At 35.3% G+C, this 25,339-nt stretch overlaps 1 protein-coding gene across 1 annotated transcript; it reads left to right on the forward strand.

Moving 5' to 3' along the window:
• Positions 1-700: 700 nt before the first annotated feature.
• Positions 701-24,349, forward strand: LOC578353 (tubulin-specific chaperone A-like). The gene is made up of 4 exons (XM_030976482.1): positions 701-871; positions 20,434-20,539; positions 21,686-21,772; positions 22,556-24,349. The coding sequence occupies exons 1-4, from the start codon at positions 819-821 to the stop codon at positions 22,640-22,642; spliced, it is 333 nt and encodes a 110-aa protein (XP_030832342.1). The 5' UTR covers positions 701-818; the 3' UTR covers positions 22,643-24,349.
• The last annotated feature ends 990 nt before the right edge of the window (positions 24,350-25,339 follow it).

The following is a 25,339-nucleotide window of genomic DNA, read 5'->3' on the forward strand; positions in this document are numbered from 1 at the left end:
ATTGCTTTTTATTTTATTTATGTGTTTATTAAGAAATCAAATCATAACATATACAAACTTTCCACACAAAAAAAAAATGCTTATAGTTCATTTTTTATCATTGCATGTCCGATTACTCCGGATTCGATAGTATTTTGTTTTGTTAAATACCATCGGCCTCTAATATATAGGCCTTCTAAACATGTATTGTTTCATTTGTTTGTCTATAGAATTCGGAAATATTATCTGAAACCCAACATATGTTCTTAAAGTCAATCTTGCCCAATCTTAGGGGACTGTACAGTGTGGACACAACACATCTCAGTATGTGCACTGGAGAATGACTTTAGAAATCACGATCCCCTTTCCAGTGCAGAAAAAGATGCAGCAAATTTGTTTAGTTTCGAAAGAAAATTAAATTGATAATCGGAGGAAAAAAAGATGTCGCACTGAGTCGGTGTTTGTGCAACACCATACCTGTGAGTACCTTCTTAATACATGTTTTCTGGTTACTTCAGGCTGAAGGCGACACTTTTCCGTTTTACACGACAGCCTAGGCAATATTCATCACTGCTTCATTTAAAGATGCTGGCGCAAGAGTCTAACTAGCAAACTGCAAACGTATTTTGACGGCGGAAGGAACAAGTTAGGCTCTACTTTCCAGCCGTAAAAGCCAAATTGTTAAAAAAAAGAATTCCCCGAGCTCGTAATGTAAAACAAAACGCGCGCACAAATCGCTTGCATAATTAAAAGGTGCTAAAACTGAAGTAAAAGGATCAGGAGAGTCGTTAACTTTTTCTACTGGATAAGCCGCTTGTACTTACAATCACATCTTGAAAATGGCTGATCCAAGAGTGAAAAACATCAAGATCAAGACCGGCGTCTTAAAAAGGTGTGTAGCATAATAGGGTACTAGTAACTCGAGTAGATCATAGACTAGTCTAGTGGAGGTGCGAGTATGTCAGGCCAGGCCAGGCCAGGGCTAAGGGAGCTCCGCCACCGCCGAATGCGGCGCAGTGGAGCTCCATATTTCCAGATCCTTCTAGGGCTAGGCAGTACAGTTACGTAACAAAATGCGTTGACCGATCTCGCCACACACAGCGCCTTATGCACAACAAGTAAAACAATACAAGTTTAAGAAATACCACCATTTTCGTTCTGAACATCGCACATCCCTGATTTTTGGATATGTTTTCTAATGATATCTCTTTGTACTAGTAGGGTGTCTGATCGCGCACCCAATGTTGTGTGCTAAAACCCTTCCCATAGAGATTGTACGCTTCCCTATGTGGTCTACGTGCATTGCGCGACCATCCAAAATTGGTCAATGATTTTATGAAAAAATTTGAAATTCAAACCTTTATAACAAATGATCCTGAAGGTGAAACTCAATAAATGAGGTGTCATATGAAAGAGCAGGTTTTTCTCCATATTCCCCATCGGGGGCCACCCCCAGAATTCTAAAAATATCTTGGTCAAAACAGCGATTGAAATGTTGTTTGCATCCTAGCTCCAAAATTTGCCACTTTCCTGAGCTGCCGCCCCGCGGCTTAAGCAGGGCTAGACGTAAGGATAATATCCAGATGCTTTTTTTTTCGCTAGCCCCAAGGGATCATTTGTTATAACAGTTTGAAAATACCCTTCCCACATTTTTGGAATCAGCTAATTAGGGAGGCGTGAGCTCCGCTCAGTCCAAACCATGGTTACATCGTAACATGTGCGCTTATAGTGAATGAAAGTATGGGTGGCCGATTCTCGCCATAGAACCCGGAAGTGAATACACGTTGTAGTCAATGGCAATATCGCGGAGATTGTCTCCGCGATATTGCCATTGACTACAACGTGTATTCACTTCCGGGTTCTATAGCGGGAACGGCCACCCATACTAGTCAATGGCACATATCGCGGAGACAGCGTGGCTCAAGCTTGCAAGTCGCGCATTGGCTGAGCAACTTGCGTACGATATGCATACGCTTGCATATCGCGCGATACAGCTGTTTGGCTAAATTTAGCAAAACAACATAACTCTGCGTGTACGTCTTTTTCGTCGATTCTGAGCAAAATGCTATGAATATTTCAGCATTTTGAAGGGGCTGTATCTTTTGATAGAAACATCGGCGAGACTTGAAATTTGAAATGTATTATTCTGATTACATTTTTAATTCAAATATCAAACAAAAATGGTGAAAAACGATCCCAAATTGAAAATTGAAAAATCGTTCAGACACCCTAGTACTAGCTTGTAAATGACAGCTTCTAAAACCGCCCGGTTTTGTTGAAAATGTGAAAAATTCAGCACTCCGCAAAAGTCCAACTGATCAACTTTGCTTCCCACACACACTGACACAGAGCATAACATTTGTTCAAAAACTTTGGGATTGTGATTTCTAAATTGCGATTTTTATACTTAATTTTCGTAATATTCAGCCAAGATTAAAATATATTCTTTTTCAATATTTAATTAGGCCTATAATATACCGAAAGAATCAGCTCTGTAGATTATCCCGTTTTTACGTTAGAGCAATAGTTTGAACCTCCATCATTTACATTTATGTGACAGTCAGCCATTTCGAAAAATGCGGCACAGTAAAGTGTTCAATTATTCGGGGAATCCCAGAGTCGGATTTGGTTTACGGGGTGTTTAGGAAAGGATGCGGAGGCTCCTGATTGGTCAAATATATATCCAAGCTCATTTACATAAAATATAGATCTTCGGAAAACTTCGGAGTTTGTTGCATCAAAATCCATCAATGGGTTTAGATTCTGGAGCCATGTGAAGTTTTTACCGCCAATTTTTCACCTGAAGATTTCGTCCGATTAAAATGCAACATTGTATATAGGTCAGTTATTTCATCATTTATAACAATCAAAAGTAAAATTCCGAAATATATTTATAACAACGCCCGAATTTTAATAATAGTTTTGGGTGTCTGGATTGCCATTTTGCCCCAGCAAGACTCGTAATTTGTATTCGTGCGTATAAGCGAAAGTCCGCCTGAAACGGTCACATGTTCGTCTCGTGCTCGTCTCATGCCCATGCGCACAAGACGATGCACAGACGATGCACAAGTGCTCGCTGCTTCGTACTGCAATGATATGAAAAATATGTCCGTAAAATCGACAATATGACATTATGCGGTCGTGTCGATAAAATATGAAGCCTATTTCGAACGTTCCACATATGATTCTACGGATTATATAATGTTTTACGCAACTTTCTTTTTTTTTTATTCTTTAAAGCCGATATTTCTCCGTGATACCCACGTCCCGATGTGTAACAAAAGTCAGTCCCATACGTAGCATTTGATGCTGCAATAGGCCAGTTTCGTAATGTATTCAGAGACCTTTAAATCGCATTACGTAATCGGATGGTCGGACAAGCAAAGAACTCGCGGTGCGTAGCAGACTACACTTGGCGTGCATACCATACATGACTGTGTTCGCTAGGTGTGATTGTATGGTTTGTTTTCGCTATTTTGAGAGAGAGAGAGAGAGAAGAAAAAGGAGGCAGTTCCAAACTTGAATAATAAATATCTTTGAGATGTGATTTTGTTCTTCATACATTTGATCTTTGAAATCGCTGAGTCTTAGGCAAGAATAATAGAAAAGCAGTGCTGGTACAAAACTAGCGATTCACATCTTGCAGCTAAACCTGTTCGGCCAAGTCCCCGATACAGGCAGCGCACGATACCCCCTCAAAAAGAAGAAAAACGAGGTCGATGATACAAGCGATATTGGCTTGAAAGCCAGTGATGAAACAGAAAGCGAAGCACCAAAATATAAGTTAGCTAGCCGGTATCGGTAATTTCCATTCAATTTTGCATTTACCTTAGCTTGAATCTGAGTACAAATTATAGGACGTAGAAATGAAAGAAGTGATGAACTATTTTCCACTCGTTCGCACACACAGTCACCTCTGCTTGCAGAAGCGTGCGCGCGTACCACGTGTTCGTGTTCGTGTAGGCGCGATTCACATTTTCAAAATGAAAACAATTTTACGGATTAAAAAATGTTTGTGAAACGCCTCGATACGGACTATTTTTTTATATTTTTATTCATTCATAGCAACCAAGGGTTGGATTGATAATAATACATACATTTTCAACATAATTATGAACATTATTAAATTCAGTACAATGAAATTGATAAATTATGAATAGAAATACATGTAGATCATTAATACAAAAACATTACAAATCATTCAGGTATATCATATTACAAATAAATCATTACAAGAAAAAGGGGGAAACAACATAAACTTGAATAGACAAGAACAGGGAGTAAGAGAGGGAAAAAGAAAGAAAGTGAAGAAGTGAAAAAACTGCAATGATCAATCAAGTAAACTATACATCCAAATATAAAAATATATAATATAATTATAAAAAAAGTCAACGTATGGGTATAAACTGAAAAAAAAAAAAAAAAAATTGCATGTACTGAATAATTATTCCAAATTGACTATTTCAAGGCGGACGAGAAACGGCTAACGAGAAGCAAGCACTGACCGCAGAATCAATATTATTAACAAAGCGACGAGAAATAATGACAATTAAGGTAATAATATAATATATAAGGTCTTTGTTAATAAAATAATATTTATAAAATAATATCGTCCGATGACAGAGAGCTAGAATAAGAATGATGAATAATGATAAACAAATAATTTTGAACGGAAAAAATGAAGAAAAACAATGAACAAGGAAAAAGAATGATAGAGCAATGGAAAAAGGGAATAATAAAAGTAATAATAAAAAACCTTATGATGGCAAGGATGAAGCATCAGGATGATGAATAATTTTATTGTTTAGAATAAGATTAGGAATTAAGTTTGAGTTTCATAAAATAAAAGTTAATAGTCTAGTATTAGACTACAATAAATGCCGGACCTTCGTTATTCAACTTCAAGAAGCAATTATTATTATTATTTAAAAAAAACATTTTAAAATAAAACTGTTATTACATTTTCTATTAGATCTAGTCTAGACTTCTACTTTGTGTTTGTTTATTATTTATATATTTTTTCTTTTTGTTCAAGTTGGTATGTTCTGTCTTTTTGCGTCGGTTTGACCTGTATAATCTAGTCACAAGTCGCTATCATAAGCTGCCGAGAGCTACTAGAGGGAGGATTGTACTCGAGCTTCTCCAGGCCACATAATGGCCATCGGGAAATATCAATCGAAAGTCTTCAAAACTCTTAAAAGCCTTCAGTCTTCGACGATCATAAATGCATGGTTCGCCATATTCTCTACTAGATAATTGAATACGTCATAGGTCCCAAATTCAGGAATATCGTCAAACTTAAGGGAGGTATGTAACTAGTTCACTCAACGAAAATCCTGCCCGTTGTAATTTCCCCATACAGTCACGTCTACCGAGTGACACGGACCCCGTAGGTCAGGGGCTACGGGCAGGCTAGTCCGCTACTGCGGACGCTAATTTAACGAGTCTTTTCTCGGGTGTATACCGTAGTCGAAACTCCTCTTTTTCTTAGAAAATATTGCAGCTGCCTGAAAATCAGCTTGATGAATGGCAAGTTGGAAGACATTTCCGGCCAGAACAGAAATTCATATATGTACACGCAGTTTTGATAGAAAGATATGAATGCAATTTAACGGCAAGAACCGACAGTCTAATACACAATGCACAGATTCAAAATGGCGATTTGACAAAGCTTGTCGGGCTTGGTTACAGTAACCGCGCATTACGTAACCGCCGAAACTGGCCTATTGACTGCAGATATGCTGAATTTATTGCCGTATAGTCTTTTGCCAAGTTTCGGTACAATTTAAATTATAGTTACGTAGGAATATTTATAGGAATATCTATTCAATGTTTCGGTTATTTTTAGTTTCTGATATCCATATCTAAATGTTAAAGATAAAATGTATAAAGGGTGTAAAAAATAGTTGTTGGATGTTAGGTAGAATATGAAACGCGACGTATGCGTATATCTCAATGACTTGGTCAAAGACTAGACTAGTTCAAACTTAGTTTGGGTGATGGTATCGGAATTAAAAAAAGTTACTTATTAATTATCTTTACTTTTCCATAATCCATGACTAGGTAGGTCAGGGGAAATCAAGATCATACCCATCTTTTGGTCAGGGTGTGTGTGTGTTGCAAGGGGGTGGGGGGGGGGGGTTATAATTAATCTAGAACATTTTTTCGGGGAAAGTAATTTTTTAACAATAACAATTTATTTTCTCAAAAAAAATGTTCTATTAAATTATTTAAATGAACATTCATGTTTGATTTCTTTTTCGGTTCCTAATCCTATACCTTGCAGTAAATTATGCACAAGGGTGCTGAGAGCTTATGGGGCTTCCCCCCTAGGCCTAGATCTACCCCTTTTTTTATTTGAATCTCAGAGGAAAAGTGTTAACCTTTTTTTTGGGGTGGTGTTGTTTTCAGTACTTATTATTATTTCTTTTACACTTGCCTGTAGGTTGTGTTTAATTACTAATTAGTTTATTTTTTAATTGTGTACATCACTTACAATTGGATACATTTTTCTACTGAATTATAGTTTTGAAAAAGCAAATTGCCTGATTTATAATTAACAGCTGGCTGTTTTTTTAAATATCATTTATAAAGCAACTAATTGATTTCATTTCTTTATTAATTATGCTAATAAGGCATAATTAAGTATCATTCTTTTTAGAGATTGTTCTTAACCTTATTGAAATACATTACATACTAGCTCAATAATAATGTGTGTGCTAAATTTCAGGTTAATTGGATGCAGCTTTTTGCTTCATTGTCATTGTTTTTCTTGGTATTAAAATGGCCTCTTTGTTAATTAAAATATGTTAATTAAAAAAAACTATATTATTATTTTTTTTTTTTCATATTTTTCCCTCCACAGGGATTTTATTGATTTTCATTTGAAACACATACAAAATATATTTCCAAGGTAATTTACATTTATAACATAAATGAAATTGGCTTTTAAAAATACAAGTATTGTTGAACTGTTGAGAAAACTAACAAATCAATAATTCATTTCTGACACTCATGTAAAGAAAAACAAATACAGAAAAAATATCATTTTAAGTAAACAAATTCCTCGACAGTTCAAAGAAACGATACTGAAATTAGCCATTGAATATCAAATTTACCGCGGTACTATGAAAATCAAATCCTGTGGAGTTTTTCTTTTGTAACATCAAACAAATAACACTGACTACACTATGCGCTAGTCCACCGAAACAACTTATACTGCAACACCTATGACAATTACAGCGATGTCTAGCACAAACGAAACTACAAAACAAAAACATATATGTCTCTGTTAGCGAGACAAGACGCAATACCAAGAAAGCCACAGGTGACCACATATTTGCTGTGGATCCCCGAAACCCCACCAATCCAAATAAGAGGGAAAATGTATCAAACGTTTCTCCCTTGAAAAGAAGGCACACCGGCTTAAATCAAACACAATCCTGCTGATTGTATGATGTCATGTCCGGGAAATGTATACACTTAATTATTTTACATACTTACAAATGTGCGACCTCCGATGATTCACACGGGTAACCTAAACACACACTCCCCTTTCACAGAAGAGGTCAAATATAATAAAAAGATCGATAGCTTGACCGTAGTACTTTTGCGGAAACGACTAGCCCTTGATCATAGTCTTAATTTGTATCATACATGTATATACATTGCTATATGATATTTCTTTAACATGGCTTTGGATAACAAGATATATATATAAAAACAAAAATATTAACCTCCATATTCGGATTTATAATTATTATCAACGTATTTAAAATTATACAGTGGAACTGCTTCTTAGAATTAAAGAACAAGAAAACTGTATGATCTCTTGCATTTCATAAGTCTCACATCAATATTCTGATATCTTCAAAAAAAGAATTAATCTATGTAGAACACGTTGCTTTCATATGATTAAAACTACTGATTATTATAACGTCTTCTCTTTGAAAGAGACATCAATTTTTTATTTTAAAAAGAATCAATTTCTCTTCGTACCTTCTTCCCGGAAATACAAGAGAACAAAACATTCAGCTTCGTTCAAGAAGATTTGTCATTTTTCTTATATGCATCCGCAATAACAAGGAAAAAGATCTTAAAATTGCTCTTATATCTATTCTTATTACATGTAAGTCTTTAGCAGATTACATAATAGACATACACTAGTACTCAACACCAGTTTTTTAGGCATCCAGCCAAAAGCAACATCAATAAGTACGAAAATTGTATAATATAACACGAGCAATCGATGGGTACTCTTTTATGATCTTGATCTATGTCACAGAAGTTGGTGATTGTTTTACTTTACGCTGATATATTGATTACATTATAAAATCAAAGATATATCAAATTTAAACACCCATATTCAGATTTGCAATACTTGTTACCTTATTTGAAATTTCACAGTATTACTGGTGTTTCACAGCATGAAAGAGAAATAAATTCATATGATCTCATATCTTTCCAAAATATCTATATATCATCACTAACAAAAAGAATAGTGATGTGTCGATATACATCGCCTTTTCTACGAAAAACAAATTCAATGAATTAAATGAATAAAGTCATTTCTTTCAGCACTGACGAACAAGCAATTCTGTATTTACTTTTAAAATGAAAAATAAACATCCAGAGAATTCAAATTCTTGACTGTCATTTTGTATAGTATTCTCAAATAAGGACAAGGTATTATTCATTTCCCCAGTGCCGTGGGTGCTTGACATTAAATGCTGAGTCGTCCTATAAGATTCAATTGAAGGTTACTGCCTCACAAGTCATAGGTACTCGAAATCTCGTTCATATTTATAACAGGAAACAAACAAAAAACCGCACAAAACCAATTCAGTGTACACAGCATTAATATTCACTTCTTATGTACTCGTCTCCAGGTATTTCGAGCTGGCATACATTGTGTAGAACAAATAGACACCTGTCTATTTTCTTTTCTGAGGAAGACTTATTCCGATTTATTTTCTCCGAAGGCAAAAACAAAAAAACAAACAAAAATCAATCCTTAGCCTCCTAGCATTATGGCTCATGTAAGTCCTCATTTCAGGACAGTTTCGTTAATCTTACAAAGTCGAAATGTAAGGTGTTTTCGTTCCTTCAGTAAATTCTATTTGAAATATGCTTAAAGCATTTTTGTACTTTAATCAGCCACTTGTCTCCATGCCATTGCTGTTCCCTTTTCTCTACTTTCTAGTCGCAACTTGGTGCCCACCAGCCGGATTCTGGTTGATTTATGATCATTTCGTCTGATTTGATACGCTGTTTTCTCTAACAAGAACCGCTCTTTCTTTAACTTTGCAGGTAGATCAGTAACTATTCTAAATGCTGGGCGAGCAGGGCGGGGTGCTCCTTGATTCCTCGTTGTATCCGGTTTTTGCAACTTCTGGTAGGCTGACAAGACCGCGTCGCGATCAGGCGCGATGGCAAACCGAACTATGATGGGATCAGGTGTAGGCATCCTTTGCTCCTCTCCTTGAACGTGCTGAAACGGCCGTCGAGGAAGTCGATGTGTATTCACAATTATGACGTTTTGAGCTTTCTCATGTGTAAACCCAATCTCCTCAAAGCTCTTCCGAACCACAGTAGCCACACATTCATCATTGCTTTTTGCGATGCCGTACAATAACAAATTCATCTTCCTGTCATGAATCTCCATAGCAAGAATAATCTCTCTCAACTCACTTTCAGATTCTTTCCTCTTTTCCTCCATTTTAGGCAAAGTGACATTTTCTATGGTTGTTAGCCTTGCTGCTGTGTCCGTGGCCGCAGTTTCCACATCGGCTAGCGTCTTACGGATTTCTGCTATCTCACTCCTCATTGATGTTACATTCAAATTAACACTATCGAGTTTCTCTATAATTTTGTTAATAGATTCAAGGAATTCAGTGCGACTAACAGACTCACCATTCGACGCCATAATGTCGTTCTTAACAGGGCGTGAGCTTTGTTCTGTGATTTGGGTAGCTGGTTTCTGTGCGGCACCGCTGCTAGGTTGGGAAGATGTTAAATCTCGTTTTCCTTGTTTTTGACGAAGAGGATAAGGCTCCCTTTCCAATGGTTTTCTGGTTCGACGGTTGCTCATGCTAATTCTGATATTTCCGGGTGTAAAACATTACGGATCGATGAGGTTTCGACGGATTTTATCAGCAAGTTTTAAGCGGCACAACCTGTAGCTTTCATAGCGTGACGTCACGCTATATTATATACTATATTATATACATTTATTTAAGTATCATGAAATTGCCACATCTTGAATGTGTTTATGCTCAGTTATATTTTTCAGGTGAATTGGTTGCAACAGCCAACTTATAATCATATGCTTAGAAAAGGCAATTTTCTTGTTAATATGTAAATTAATATGCTAATTAGGCACAAGGTAATTATCTGAGATATATAAAATTGTTATGGTTAAAATGCTTGTGTGCTTATAAGTAGGTGTGCTAAATTTCAGGTGAATCAGTTAGAGCATTTTAACTTAAATGATGTTTATATATTCTAAAAAGCATTCTAATTTTAATGTTATAATTAATATGCTAATTACGCGACGGATTAATATACAAGAATCGTTAAACCGTTATAGCTTAACTATTTGTGTGCTAATTAGTTTATGTTGTAAATTTGAAGTCTATCGGACGAGGCATTAAGATTCTAAAGCCATTAATGTCACTAAAGATATCACTTTCTTGTTAAAATTGAATCAATTATGCTAATTAGGTAAAAAGTAAACATCAGAGATTATTTTTTTTAATGATTTTTAAAGGCCCATGTGACATTTATTTCAAATTCCAAGTTTCGTGTTAATAGCTTAAATGGTTTTGCTCTTATGACACATTGTGTATATATTTGACCTAAAACAATGGTGCCATAATTAAAACAAAGGATATAATAAGAAATACACTTAGTATGCGTCTACAAATGGTGTCATTTGGGTGTTTTTAAATGGGCATCTCGAGAATGAATTGACAGATTTTCAAAATTCAAACAGTTTTTTAATGCTGGTCCCTAGTTCTTTCAAACTACCATGAAAAGAACACACTTAGCTTAACTCTATTTTTTCACCTGAACTGCCTAATCCTACACCGGGAAATGATTCAATCAGCGGTATTGGTCCTATTTTTGGAAAATCTAAAAAAAATGTAATTAAGATTTAGACCTAGGGTCTAGACTTACAATGTTTTTTTACTCCTCTGGGCATCTGGTCAACCACTTGAAATTATAATTTGAAGATTAAGATGTCTTTGATAAGAAAAACGGTGATGCCTTGACCCTTGTCCTAAACCAATTCATCCATATCGTTGATTTAACATCAAAGACAAAGTATGTATGGTGGCGTGACCAAAGTTTGCGCGTGACCTAAGTTCTCTATCTCAAAAAATCAGTAAGATTACGAAAATCTGATATCACCAATGGAAAGAGAACATTAAATTACCCGGAGGTGAAATTTTCTTCGGAATTGGGTACAAAATTGTGAAAATATTGACAAAAGATCGGCAAATTTTGCAATATTTTGCGTCCGTTTTTTACTACAAATTTGTTCAAATAGAAAATTCATCGTCGAAGGATGTCAGAGATATCGCGATCTAAAAATTAGATGTCCGATCGTGCGTGCGCGCTGCATCTAAAAAAGTCATAAAAACAACAAGACCCAAGTTCACGCACTGTGATTGGATTTACAGTTGATTTATCAAAAAAAGCGATCCATCAAAAATAAGGTAATATCATAATTTGCAAGACAAGATATCATACAATCAGTTGGTACCATTTTTACTTACAATTTTGAGGAAATCTGCTCTCAAATTGAAGATTTTCTGACCCTTACCGGTAAGTTGATAATTTTCCGTAACGGACGCAAAAGATTGCAAAATTTGCTGATCTTTTGTCAAAATTTTCACAATTTCGTACCCAATTCGAAAAAAAATTACAATTCTGGGAAATTTTATGTCCCTCTTTCCATTGGTGATATCAGATTTTCGAAATCTTACTGATTTTTTCTGCCAACCAGTACGATTTAGTCGTATTTCGTACGATTTTTAGAAGCAAATACGACAGTACGATTTTCTTCAATAAAATATGATTTTCAACAAACAAAAAATTTTTTTTTTTTTAATTTGTTCATGAATTAATTCATTTTTAATGGCAAAATGCCCGTTCCCTCCTGTAAAGTATCCTTCATGCATCTCACATTGGCAATTTGGGGATGTTTATTCGTCCATCGAACACACCAGTCGTGATGAAATCATGCATATTCAACCAATGATCCATAAAAAAATTCTTCCTGTATGTAGGAACTGCATGAGGCATTGATCCGCGTAACAGTACGTGTTTATTTTTAAGAATACAACTTTTGTCAGTAAAATACAACTTTTGGGATTAAAGAATACAGTTTTTGAACTTCAGAGGTTGGCAGGTCTGCCATGGTTTGGACTGAGCGGAGTGCACGCCTCCCTAATAAGCTGATCCAACAAATAGGGGGAAGGGTATTTTTAAACTGTAATCCTTTGTGATCCCTGGGGGCTAGCGAAAAAAATAAGTGCATAGATATGTTCCTTAGGACTGGGATTACTTATCGATCGGGGCTGCATATCCCAAAAGTGTCAAACCTCAGAGTTAGCCAGAACACAATGTTTAAATTGCTGTTTTGACAAATATATTTTTAGAATTCCGAGATGCAGCCCCTTTGAAAATATGGGGATTCACCTGCTCTTTCATATGACACCTCATTTATTGAGTATCACCTTCAGGATCACAAAGAAGAAAGGTTTGAATCTCGATTTGAAAAAAAAAATTGACCAATTTTGCATGGTCGCGCAATGCACATAGACTGCATATTCGGGATGCATGCAATCACTATGGGAAGAATTTTAGCACACAACATCGGGTGCGCGATCAGACACCCTACTAATAGTCGTTATTTTCCCACTTAAAGACATTTTCAAGCCCCCTTTTTTGTAGGGAAGTTCTAAATTAGTACTGGTATTGTCTTTCAAATGCTGTTGGAATTTAACCTGTTCATTTTTTTGGCCTGCAAATAAGACATAGTACCTTTAAGTTCAAACAAAAATTTGTCATTTGTCAATTTCAAGTGAAATGCTATGTGCCCAGATATAGCACCCCCTTCATACTAGTCACAAGTAGAGGATATTACTTGAGACATGCGAAGTGCTCGATTCCAAAAGGTACTACTACATCCATTTTTAATCAAATTTAATATTAAAAGAGTCAAATATGGCATTTAAAAATTAAAAAATTGGAAAAAACAAATTAATGCATGAATTTTTTTTGTGCAGATTTAGATTTTTTTTAAAGATTGGTTTTATACTTGTATCATACAATAGTATAACCAGCCAAATTATTGCAAACTGACATTGCCAAATATGATAATTAAAAAATTGTGTTTTTCTCAGAACTTGGATTTATGGATGTAGTACCTTTTGGAACCGAGCTCTTCGTGTATGCATGCCTGCATGAACATGATCAGGGGGGATGTGACTTGATATATTGTTGTCTCGCTTGCGTAGCAAAAAGCGAGACATAGGCGCCGCTTTTCCGGTGACGGCGACGGCGACGGCGACGGCGGCGTCAACATCAAAAACTTAACCTAAGGTTAAGTTTTTGAATTTTTGATATAATTTTTAAAGTATAAGTTCTTAGTCAATGAAACTTTGACTGTAGGATAATCAAGTATCCCCAATCATGTGAGTAGAATTTCAGATCACAAAGTTAAGGTCAAAGGTCATTTCAGGTCAACTAACTTGGACGCGCCACGGCTGACCGATCTTCATATTGGTCCGCAGTGGTGCTCTATCTCAGAAATACGCGACGCATGGGTGCGATGGGTCCATTGTTTGACCAGTCTAAATTTCTTTTCAAAACCGGATTAAATGTGTAAAGCATTTGAATCTTGAGAGAATTGTATTGTTGTCACTAATCTCAAATTGTCATGACCTTTCGGGGGTCATGCAGCTCCATTTTGTATCATGCAGGAATGTATAGCTTACCCTCCACTGGCCTAGGGGTCGTAGACAAATTTGTATTAACCTTTGATCTTGATTACTGGGATTGTCAAGAACGAATTCCTCACCCTTTATCAATAATTATCTGTATAGCGTTCAACTGTTTTGGATCCATCTGTTTTATTGTGGTTGACTGAAATTGTTTTGATGACCGGGAATTCATGTCAAAACCCTCTTTGCCACTTAATAATTGTACTCCGAATTGTCATGCTATCAAACATTATGTCATAGTCTGCTTTAGCATGCATGAATATTTCTCATCTGCACAACGAATCTCTTTGATTTGCAAAACACCCGTGTCAGTCACGCGATTCGTATATGATGGGCTTATTAAAATGTAACAAATACATGGGCTTATCGTTCACATGTGTCTAACGTTTGGGCGTGGCTTCTCCGCGCCACGGCTGACCAATCTTCATGTTGGTCCGCAGTGGTGCTCTATCTCAGAAATACTCGACGCATGGGTGCGATGGGTCCATTGTTTGACCAGCCTAACTTTCTTTTCAAAACCGCATTAAATGTGTAAAGCTTTTGAATCTTAAGAGAATTGTATTGTTGTCACTAATCTCAAATTGTCATGACCTTTCGGGGGTCATGCAGCTCCATTTTGTATCATGCAGGAATGTATAGCTTACCCTCCACTGGCCTAGGGGTCGTAGACAAATTTGTATTAACCTTTGATCTTGATTACTGGGATTGTCAAGAACGAATTCCTCACCCTTTATCAATAATTATCTGTATAGCGTTCAACTGTTTTGGATCCATCTGTTTTATTGTGGTTGACTGAAATTGTTTTGATGACCGGGAATTCATGTCAAAACCCTCTTTGCCACTTAATAATTGTACTCCGAATTGTCATGCTATCAAACATTATGTCATAGTCTGCTTTAGCATGCATGAATATTTCTCATCTGCACAAGGAATCTCTTTGATTTGCAAAACACCCGTGTCAGTCACGCAATTCGTATATGATGGGCTTATTAAAATGTAACAAATACATGCACTTATCGTTCGCATGTGTCTAACGTTTGGGCGTGGCTTCTCCGCTCCACGGCTGACCAATCTTCATGTTGGTCCGCAGTGGTGCTCTATCTCAGAAATACTCGACGCATGGGTGCGATGGGTCCATTGTTTGACCAGCCTAACTTTCTTCTCAAAACTCAATTTATTTGTTTATTTTTATTTTTTTGGTTTTTGTATGTGACAATTATCATGATGGAAAATTCGATTGTCCAAATGGGTAAAGCATTTGAATCTTGAAAGAATTGTACGGTTGTCACTAATCCTAAATTGTCATGATTGTATTCCTTCCAGGGGACATGCAGTAGAACTTTGTATCATGCAGGAATGTATTCTTTACCCTCAAATGGGCTTGAGACAAGTATTCGTTATCCTTTGATCTTGACGACTGGTATTATCAAGACCGAAGTCCTCACTCTTTATCAATAATTATTATCTGTATAGCATTCCAAAAATTTGAGTCTATCTGTTATATTGTAATTGACTGAACTTTTTTTTGTTTTTTGAGCGGGAATGTCAAAACCCTCTTTGCCATTTAATATTATTGTACTCCGAAATGACGTTATTGCTATTAAGCATCATCTCAGAGTCTGTTTTAACATGCATACATTTTTCTCCTCCGCACAACAAATCTCTTTGTTTTGCAAAACTCCTGTGTCAATCACAAAATCCATTGTTATAGACTGAACTAGTTTTGATGAGCGGGAATGTCAAATCCCTCTTTGCCATTTAATAATCGTACTCCGATTTGTCATTATTGTTATCAAGCATTTTGTTTCTTCCCAGCCCCTCTATTTTGCGTGTCAAAAATACACCCTTTACTCGGGCGGTCGGGCTCCGCTCTGTTGCTCCTAAGCAATTATTGTAACTGTGACCAAGATGGGTCTTATTGTATTTTTATTTGTGTTATATTTTGAAGTTACCCGCACACTTGCACTTCGTACACACACAAACGCACCAGCATCACACATGCAGTTGTTCATCCTCCAAATTTTCGGTACTTTACATAATACGTATCGTTAAATGAATTCGCACGCGCACACTCCCGATATTCCTGTCGACGATATAAACGAGAGCAAATACTACACACCCCAAGAATTCAAAAATTCATTTTCTTACAAACCAGACAATATTTCACTTTTACATATAAACTCCAGAAGTCTGAACAAAAATTTCGAATACGTTGAAAACCTTTTACACTCTTTAAATAATTTTGCATTTTCCGTCATTGGAATAAGTGAGACATGGTTACATCAGAATTCTCCAGATATGTTCAATTTGCCTAATTATAAGTTGATTAGGGCGGACCGCAAAGGAAGAAGAGGTGGCGGTGTTGCGTTTTATATTACACAAAACATAAACTTCAAAATCCGTTCAGATATTAAACTAACACAAGCTGAATCTTTATTTATCGAAATTAATAACTCAAATGCCAAAAACGTCATCATAGGTTTGATTTATAGACCCCCTGATTCTAATTGTGATTTATTCTGTGACGAACTGGATTTTTATCTTCATAAAATAGGGGATGAAAATAAACACAATTTTATCCTTGGTGACTTTAATATCAACTTCTCACCCTCATCTGATAACAGTAACTCAACCAATTGTATGCAGTTGATGCATTCATACGGCTTTTTTTCGATTATTAATAAACCCACCAGAATAAATCCACATTCATCAACTCAGATTGACAATATTTTTTCAAACGTACATAACAACAAAACCATCGGTGGAATATTGTGTTCTGAAGTGTCGGATCACCTACCCATATTTTTAACTTGTGAATGCAAACTATCTGGCCGTAAATCATTTGATGAGCTTATATATCGCAAAGAATCCAAACGTAATATAGAATTGCTGAAACAGGATTTATTTTTCGAGGGATGGGCTGAGGTATATAGTGTAAATTATGTCAATACTGCATATAAACATTTTAGTAACAAATTGCAATATTATTATGAAAAGAATATTCCTTTAGGCAAAATGAGTAATAAGCGAAATAAACCCAGGAATCCTTGGATAACTAAAGGTTTATTGAAATCAATACAAACACGCAATCGCCTCTACAAATTACATTTACACAATCCAACTGACACTAACCTAAACACATATAAAATTTATCGAAACAAATTAACAAAACTTATCCGTACATACCGTAGATTGCATTTTTCTAATAAAATAAAAAAGGCCAGTTCAAACACAACTGCAACTTGGAAAATTATCAAAGAGGTAATGGGAAAAAAAACGAATCCCCCACCCACGGATAATATCACATTAAATGGCACTAAAATACATGATCCTAGTCTTCATGCAAATTCATTTAATTCATTTTTTACGAATATCGGCCCTGAACTCGCCAGCAAAATTAATAGAACTCACGCACACTTTAAAGACTATCTTTCCAATCAAAACCAAGAGTCCCTCTTTTTAAATCCGACAAATCCTAGCGAAACTATTAACATTACCCAATCTCACGGTTTTGATAAAATAAGTATGTCTCTCCTAAAAGAAATAATGTATCCACTTGCAAAGCCTTTAACTCACATATTTAATCACTCGTTATCGCAAGGTGTTTTCCCCGATTTATTAAAACTAGCTAAAGTCAACCCCATTCTCAAAAAAGATGATCCTCACGAAATTAGTAACTATCGTCCAATTTCCCTACTCCCAAGTATATCTAAAGTCTTAGAAAAGATTGTTCATAATAGGCTACACAAATTTATCACTAAACACAACATACTCAATTCAAATCAATGTGGCTTCAGAAAAAATTACTCAACTGACTTAGCATTAATTCAAATTTATGACAAAATTACAAGTGCCATAGCTAACAAAGAGCATGTTATAGGTATATTCTGTGACTTGAGTAAAGCATTTGATACGCTCAATCACGCTATTCTACTCTCCAAACTTAGTCATTACGGAATTCGGGGTCAGCCACTCTTATGGTTTAAAGATTATTTAACAAACAGAAGACAATATGTTACATTTAATAGTTATGATTCTGATCCTCTTTTAATTCAATGCGGTGTTCCTCAAGGCTCCATCTTAGGTCCACTGTTATTTCTTCTTTATGTAAATGATATTATCAATACATCCCCCCTTCTTTCTTTTATCTTATTTGCCGATGATACAAATATCTTTTATTCCCATAAAGACCTTAATTCGTTAAACAATACTTTGAATTATGAAATTAACAAAGTATCAGATTGGTTTAAATCCAATAAACTTTCACTTAATACAAAAAAGACTCATTTCATGTATTTTAAACATCATTCTCATAATACAGAAACACCTATATAAATTAAAATCGATGGTATGCTACTAGAGAAGAAAACTAATTCCAAGTTTTTGGGTGTTCTTATAGATGAAACCTTGACTTGGAATGATCATTTACACCAAGTTACAATGTGCATTTCCAAAAGTATTGGAATAATCTCCAAGTTAAAGTTTCTTCTACCCCATGCAACCTTATTCCTACTATATAATTCGCTAGTTCTCCCGTATATAACATATTGTAATAGTGTATGGGCAAATTGTGGTTCGACAAAAATCAATTCTATTTTCAAACTGCAAAAGAAAGCCATACGTATTTGTACAGGTTCGCATTTCTTAGCTCACACTGATCCTTTATTCTATAAACTTAAAACACTAAAAAATTTCGATCTGAACACTACTCAAGTAGCAGTTATTATGTTTAAGTACATTAATAATCTGCTTCCACCATCCTTTGATAACATGTTTAGGTTTAATAATTCCGTTCATTCATACTCTACTCGCATATCTGGAAACTTCCATCTTACAAACCCCAAATTATCAATAACACACAAATCTGTTAGACATTCTGGCCCGGACATTTGGAATGATTTACCCGACAACATAAAGTCTTGTTCAACCATCTACTCCTTAAAAGCTACACTTAAACAACAAATAATACAATCATATGCTCCCCCTCTCTAATTAGTATAACAAAACCGTGACTTATTTATTCTTTATCATGCAACTGCTCACTGCACCTGCACTTGCACCGCACCCTCTTGGTCACTCAGTTTTTCGAAGAGAGTTATGTCGCCAATTCTTTTTACGAGGCCGCCATCCATCTCCAGCCTAACCGCTCACGATGGTGGTCTCCTGCGTTCCAAATTACCTCTCTAATTTATTGAAAATATTTCATATTTCTTATGTTATTGTATGCTTCGTACATGTTTATTGAATGATATAATTGAACATGATTTTTCATTTAATTACTTTTGTAAACATTGTATTCATTGTATTTGTTATTGTTCGAAATTTTGTACTTTGAATTTGAATTTGTATATTTTTGAACGCAGAAATAAAATCAGTCAAACAAACAAACTATGTTGTAGCATCATCATCATCGAAAACTTAACCTAAGGTTAAGTTTTTGAATTTTTGATATAATTTTGAAAGTATAAGTTCTTAGTCAAAGAAACTTGGACTATAGAGTTATCAAGTCTCCCCAATCGTGTGAGCTTAATTTCAGGTCACTATGTTAAGGTCAAAGGTCATTTAAGGTCAACAAACTTAGACTTTGTTGTGGCATCAACATCAACTTCTTCGTTATTTTTCTACCGATTTTGATTCTGATTGTTTCATAAGATAGGGCTAAAAGGGGGATTTAAAATTTCTACACAGAATCGTGAAATTCATTATCTATGCTTATGCATGCAAATTTATTCGAAATCACAAAAAATGCTTCTTCTCCTTCATTTCTCGACCGATTTTGATTTGGTTTGCTTTTTCTGGTAGAGCTAACTTTGGTTCACTAAAATTTTACCGCGAATTTTGAAATTGTTCTTCATTAATTAATTATGGTAATTTATGCAAATTTATTCCAAAAATAACAAAAATTGCTTCTTCTCCCTCATTTCTTGACCGATTTTGATTTGGTTTGCCTTATCTGGTAGAGCTAACTTTGGTACACTAAACTTGTACACAGAATTTTGAAATTGTTCTCCATTAATTAATTATGGTAATTTATGCAAATTTATTCCAAAAATAACAAAAGTTGCTTCTTCTCCCTCATTTCTTGACCGATTTTGATTTGGTTTGCCTTATCTGGTAGAGCTAAATTTGGAACACTAAACTTCTACACAGAATTTTGAGATTTTGCTCCATTGACTATTTATGGTACTTTATGCAAATGAAATGAAATTATGTCCCTTCCAGGGCATCAAATTTTTATTTTTTGACCAGTTCAAAAGTGTACCACATAAAATTTACGATATTTGTTGTTGCGAGATGCGGATGAGTGCTACGTCATTGACGTTCTGGTTTATCATATTGAATTTCGTTAAGCAGGCGAGACCGCCGAGAGCGTTTCCCTTGTTTTCCCTTTTATTATTGCAAAAATGTGTTAATAATCACCCCTTGTCCTCTTTACCAATAGGTTGACTAAGGAAAAATTGATGTATGAAAAGGAAGTTATCACAGAAGGAGAAAAGGTGGAAAGATTCAAAGCAGGAGGAAAAGATGAATATGAAATCAGGAAACAGGTATGCATCGTATGGGTAATTCCATAAATTAGGGACCCACTTTGTGACATTTTTGGTGGCCCTGTTACATATTAAGGAACCCATGCATATTGTGGCTCTGAGTAAAGACTTAAATAGAGGAGTGAGATTGTAAAGGGATTTCCAAGCATAGTATTGCATCCTCATACCTAGAATCACTTACCAATCATACTCCACAAATATGTGCGGATTCCTTATGTAACACTACAGGAACGCCAAAAATGTCACAAAGTTGGTCACTAATTAATGGAATTACCCATATATATATATATATATATATATATATGTATTTTGTTGTTGCTTGAAACACTTTAGCAGATCAAGTACAACTGTTTTTACACAAATATGTTAGGTAGCTTTTTATGATGTGACATTCAGGTTTTATGTCTTTCCCTATCAAATATTGCCTTATAAATACTTACTTTTGCCAGAAAAATGATACAAAAGGTTACATGTTTCTGTGTTTTCTTATTAGCATCGTACAAGGCAAATAGACAGTGGATGTTTACGTGTGCCTAGATTTCACACTGATTGTTATAAGTGTAGCCCAATTGTTTCTTCCATATTTGAATGGAATAAGCTAGATAATTCGTTGAGAACGGCTTCCTCTGTCAATTCATTTAAGAGATTGTTTAAACAAAGTTGTAATTTGTGAATGGCTCAGCCGTACATACACTACGTGCATGTTCTGTAATATTTACATTATTCTTATTCACATAATTGCGACTTAATTAATATTTTCCTATTGACATTACTGCTTACTAGGTTAATGATATATGTTAATTTTGCAAACGAGTATTATTTTTGTAACTGTTCTGTATAAATGTTATAAACGATGTAAATATGTTCATTCAGGGCCCCATGGAAGACCACTACTTGCTGGTGAATGGGCTACCCTGTCAAAAGATCAGAAATAAATAAATAAATAAATAAAATAAATAGAGAAATGGTGGGAATTAATGTTATAGAAGTTGTTTGCATCAAGGTGAAATGTTAAACAATGAATCCATAATTTTAACTTCTTTGACAAAATCTTATTTGTGAACTTACTTACTTGTAAACTTGGTGTTACTGCAATGTGTAATCTTGTCTTTCATATGGAGACCTATCTTGATTTTACATCACCAGATTGAAGTACTAGAAGAATCTAAGATGATGGTCCCTGACTGCACAAGAAGAATAAAAGCAGCCTATGGAGACTTAAAGAACTTATTGGTAAGTACATAAGTTGCTAACACAGACTTTATTCAGTCTACGTTATAATGGTTTATGTGATGGTCTTTGAATGTAGACTACCAAGCTCGTTAACTCATTGAGTTACTCCGAGTCTAACACAAAGTTCATGACGATATCAAGTGTTTCAATACCTACAGTGGCATAGCTATGGGAACAGGACCCTTTCCCCCTAATCTAATTGATGGTACTGTTGAAGCTTATTTTATCCATGTTTTAAGGCCTGTACCTCCACCTCCCCCCCCCCCCCCCCCCCCCTCCATGATGCCAGTACCCCTCATTGGCTGGGCCTATGTGTCCACGTGTCCAAGCATTGTGTGTAGTCCTTTTTAGAAAGAAAACAAATTGTTTAACCTTGTAATATTTTAGTCCCCTTGTTGTTATTGTTGTTACGTATGAATTTTTCATATAATTATGAGAGACAAAATGTGATAATGAGGAACTGGCTCATTTCATTACTACATTTTTCATCTTCTACACCTTCTTATTTCCATCTATCTATTCATATCTCCTTTTTTCTATTTTTTCTTTTGCCCTTCTATGTCTTTAAATTTGTTTCTTGCTCATTTCATCCGCTTTTTAATGCCCCTCCTGTGTTCCTCTCTCTCTCTCTCTCTCTCTCTCTCTCTATCTATCTCTCTCTCGTATATATCTCTCTCCCCCTTTCTAACTTTCTTATTTTTATCACTCATTTTGCCCCCATGCATATTTTACCACTCCAATTCTCACTTTATTTCAATTTATTTCCCCCTCTTCACTCTGTAGGACCAAGAGGAAGAATTGAAGGAAACAGAGGAATACAAGGTAGCTGCTGCACTCCTGATAGAGCATCAGGGAGCTGGTGATCAATGAGAAAGTGGCTTGTCCATTTATCACCTATCCAAGTGATCATGAATGTGTGTGTGTGTGTCTGTGTAATTAATTGCCCTTGATGTGACTTTCAGAGATATCAATCCTATGCACAAGGCTCAACTTAACAGGTGCCTCTGATGCATGGGCACCAAAAACCATTATTTGCCTCACTGAGGTCAGAAGCCCATTTGTTTTACGTATGGACTGTAACAGAAATTGTTATTTAAACAAAAGTAGATGGTCGAAAGGGACAATTTTTATTTGGAATCTGCTTATCATGTTTTCAAATTGAGCCGATGTAAATCTAATTCCTTTGCAGCAAATGCAAACAAAGAAAATTGGTATCGTAAAGGGAGACTAAATAGGCTAAAAATAAACACAGGACAGTCTCTCAAATAGGATAACATTTCCTACACTGGCCATGCCCCCCCCCCCCCCATCAAATTCAACAATGAATGTATAGGACTCAAGCGTACAGACTAAGTTCAATTTGGACCCCTTTCAACAAAAGTTAGTGTGGAGCCCTCCTGTATGACAAGAGGATTTAATAACTGAAAGTAAAACTCAATTGAAGTTTTAACAGTGAATGGATTTATTGGGGAAAAATTCTGTATATTTTCCCATTCTGTGAAAAAGGAGCAGCTTTCATTCACAGATTTTTCCTGTTATAATAACGTGCAGGAGGGTACATGTATTTGTAATTTGAGTGTGAATAGTGGAATTTTGTCATATATACATTTGGATTAAATAATATGCATGAATCCAGGAACGATGACCAAGGAGTAAATGTTTAGGTTTTTAATGAATTCTAATGTCTGAGTGTAATCTTTAACAGGAATATCATTGTAGCTCTTTACACAATTACAGCTAAGAGGTAACTTAGGCAACATCCATAATTGTCTAGTTAAATTGGCTTATGTATGTTAAAGTATTTTTGTTACACATCCACAGACTGGTAAAATGCCTCAAGATATCAACTGTTTGTAAAACATGTTGTATAAATAAATATGAAGGTCAAACAGCGATACTCTTGAGTGTAACATGGAGTCAAAAGTAGAACAGTTACGTACCAAACACTTTGAGCCCCAAAAGATGTGTATTTTCAGCTGATTCGTAGTGTATGATATTGATTCATACATTTTGATTTATCATCAGTTTCAAATGTTTATTGTGTGAGTAAAATATTTCTTATTTCTTTATGTGTTTGATTCTTAATTATATGTGTGTAATTTCAATGCCATTGGGTGGTATTCTCATAAGTTAAGCCGGGACTAAGTCCAGACTAAACAAGAACTTTAGTTCACACTTCTATGGAATGCTAGGTTTTATTTCTCTCCTTAAATATTCATGACAAAGATAATCTACCAAAGACTTTGCTGAAATTCAGTTCATACTCATATTATCTTTTTCTTCCCATTTCATTGCAAAATTGATTTTTTGGACACTTTTCATTGAAGGATTAAAATAATCTGTACAAGGTAAATTAGTTTGCAACAGGCACTCCATAAAAGTATGAAATATAACTAAGTACGCGCTAACTTAGTACGCGCTACTGGAATACCACCCAATGTGACTATCATTTTTGTTTTTATCAATGTGTTTTTGAGTGAGTTGAATCATAGTAATTTCCAATGATTATATAAATGATAAAAGACAATATACTGAGATATGTTACAGCAGCAAAATTAATAATATGAACTTCAATAATGAAAGTTAAATCTAGGTCCTGATTTTGTATTGAAAATTTATTGACTATTCCTAGACTAGAGATGATCATATAGTATACAAATTATGCATGTGAATGACTTCATTATACAATCTATCTGCACTTGAGTTGAGGCTGTATGCATCTATCGTACAAAGCCATCATGCTGAGTACGATAGGTGCATAAACAGACTCAACAAGAGCAGATAGATCGTTTAACAAACGATGAAAATATGCATCATTTGTATTATACAATGGGACTCCTAGATCCTTGTTATTTGATGTAAGAATAACTGATTTCAAGATTGTTACGTTTCATCGCTGACAAAGAATTCCTAATTTTAATAGTTTTAGTTTAGTGTGCACACACAGATAAGTGCAATCCAGGCTTCTTTACGCGTCTCATAAGAGTACCGTAATCTCTACACGCACTGTTGAGCATCGCGTACTTAAAGGTACTATGTCCCTTTTGCAGCCAACCTCAAATTCTGTAGAACTTTGCAGGAATTATGAATATGTCGTGTATGTCCTATCTGTGAAATTTAAACGTTAGCAGTTTCCTCATATTCAAATTATGCAAGGAAACCCGTTTACTCGCTAGACTTCATTGTCAGACACTATTGAGTGACTGACTGGCTTTTTTCCTTCTTTGGTAATAACATACATGAAAAGAGTTGTAAATGATACATGAGCATTTTTCTACATCAATAACCCACTTCTTGTGATGGCCAAGATTAAACTCATTGAATCTTTGCGCAGCATAAAACGTATGACCATTCGGTACAATTGTCTGAACATCAAGACTATTACTTTTGGGCTCTATAGCCCTAAAGTCGATTTGACAACTAATAGTCGTTATTTTCCCACTTGAAGACATTTTCAAGCCCCACCTTTTTTAGGGGAGTTCTAAATTAGTATTATCTTTCAAATGCAGTTGGAATTTAACTTTTTCATTTTTTTGGCCTGCAAATGGGACAGAGTACCTTTAAAAA

The sequence above is a fragment of the Strongylocentrotus purpuratus genome, unplaced genomic scaffold, assembly GCF_000002235.5.
Source record: "Strongylocentrotus purpuratus isolate Spur 01 unplaced genomic scaffold, Spur_5.0 spur5_scaffold_9, whole genome shotgun sequence".
NCBI classification, from domain to species: Eukaryota; Metazoa; Echinodermata; class Echinoidea; order Camarodonta; family Strongylocentrotidae; genus Strongylocentrotus; species Strongylocentrotus purpuratus.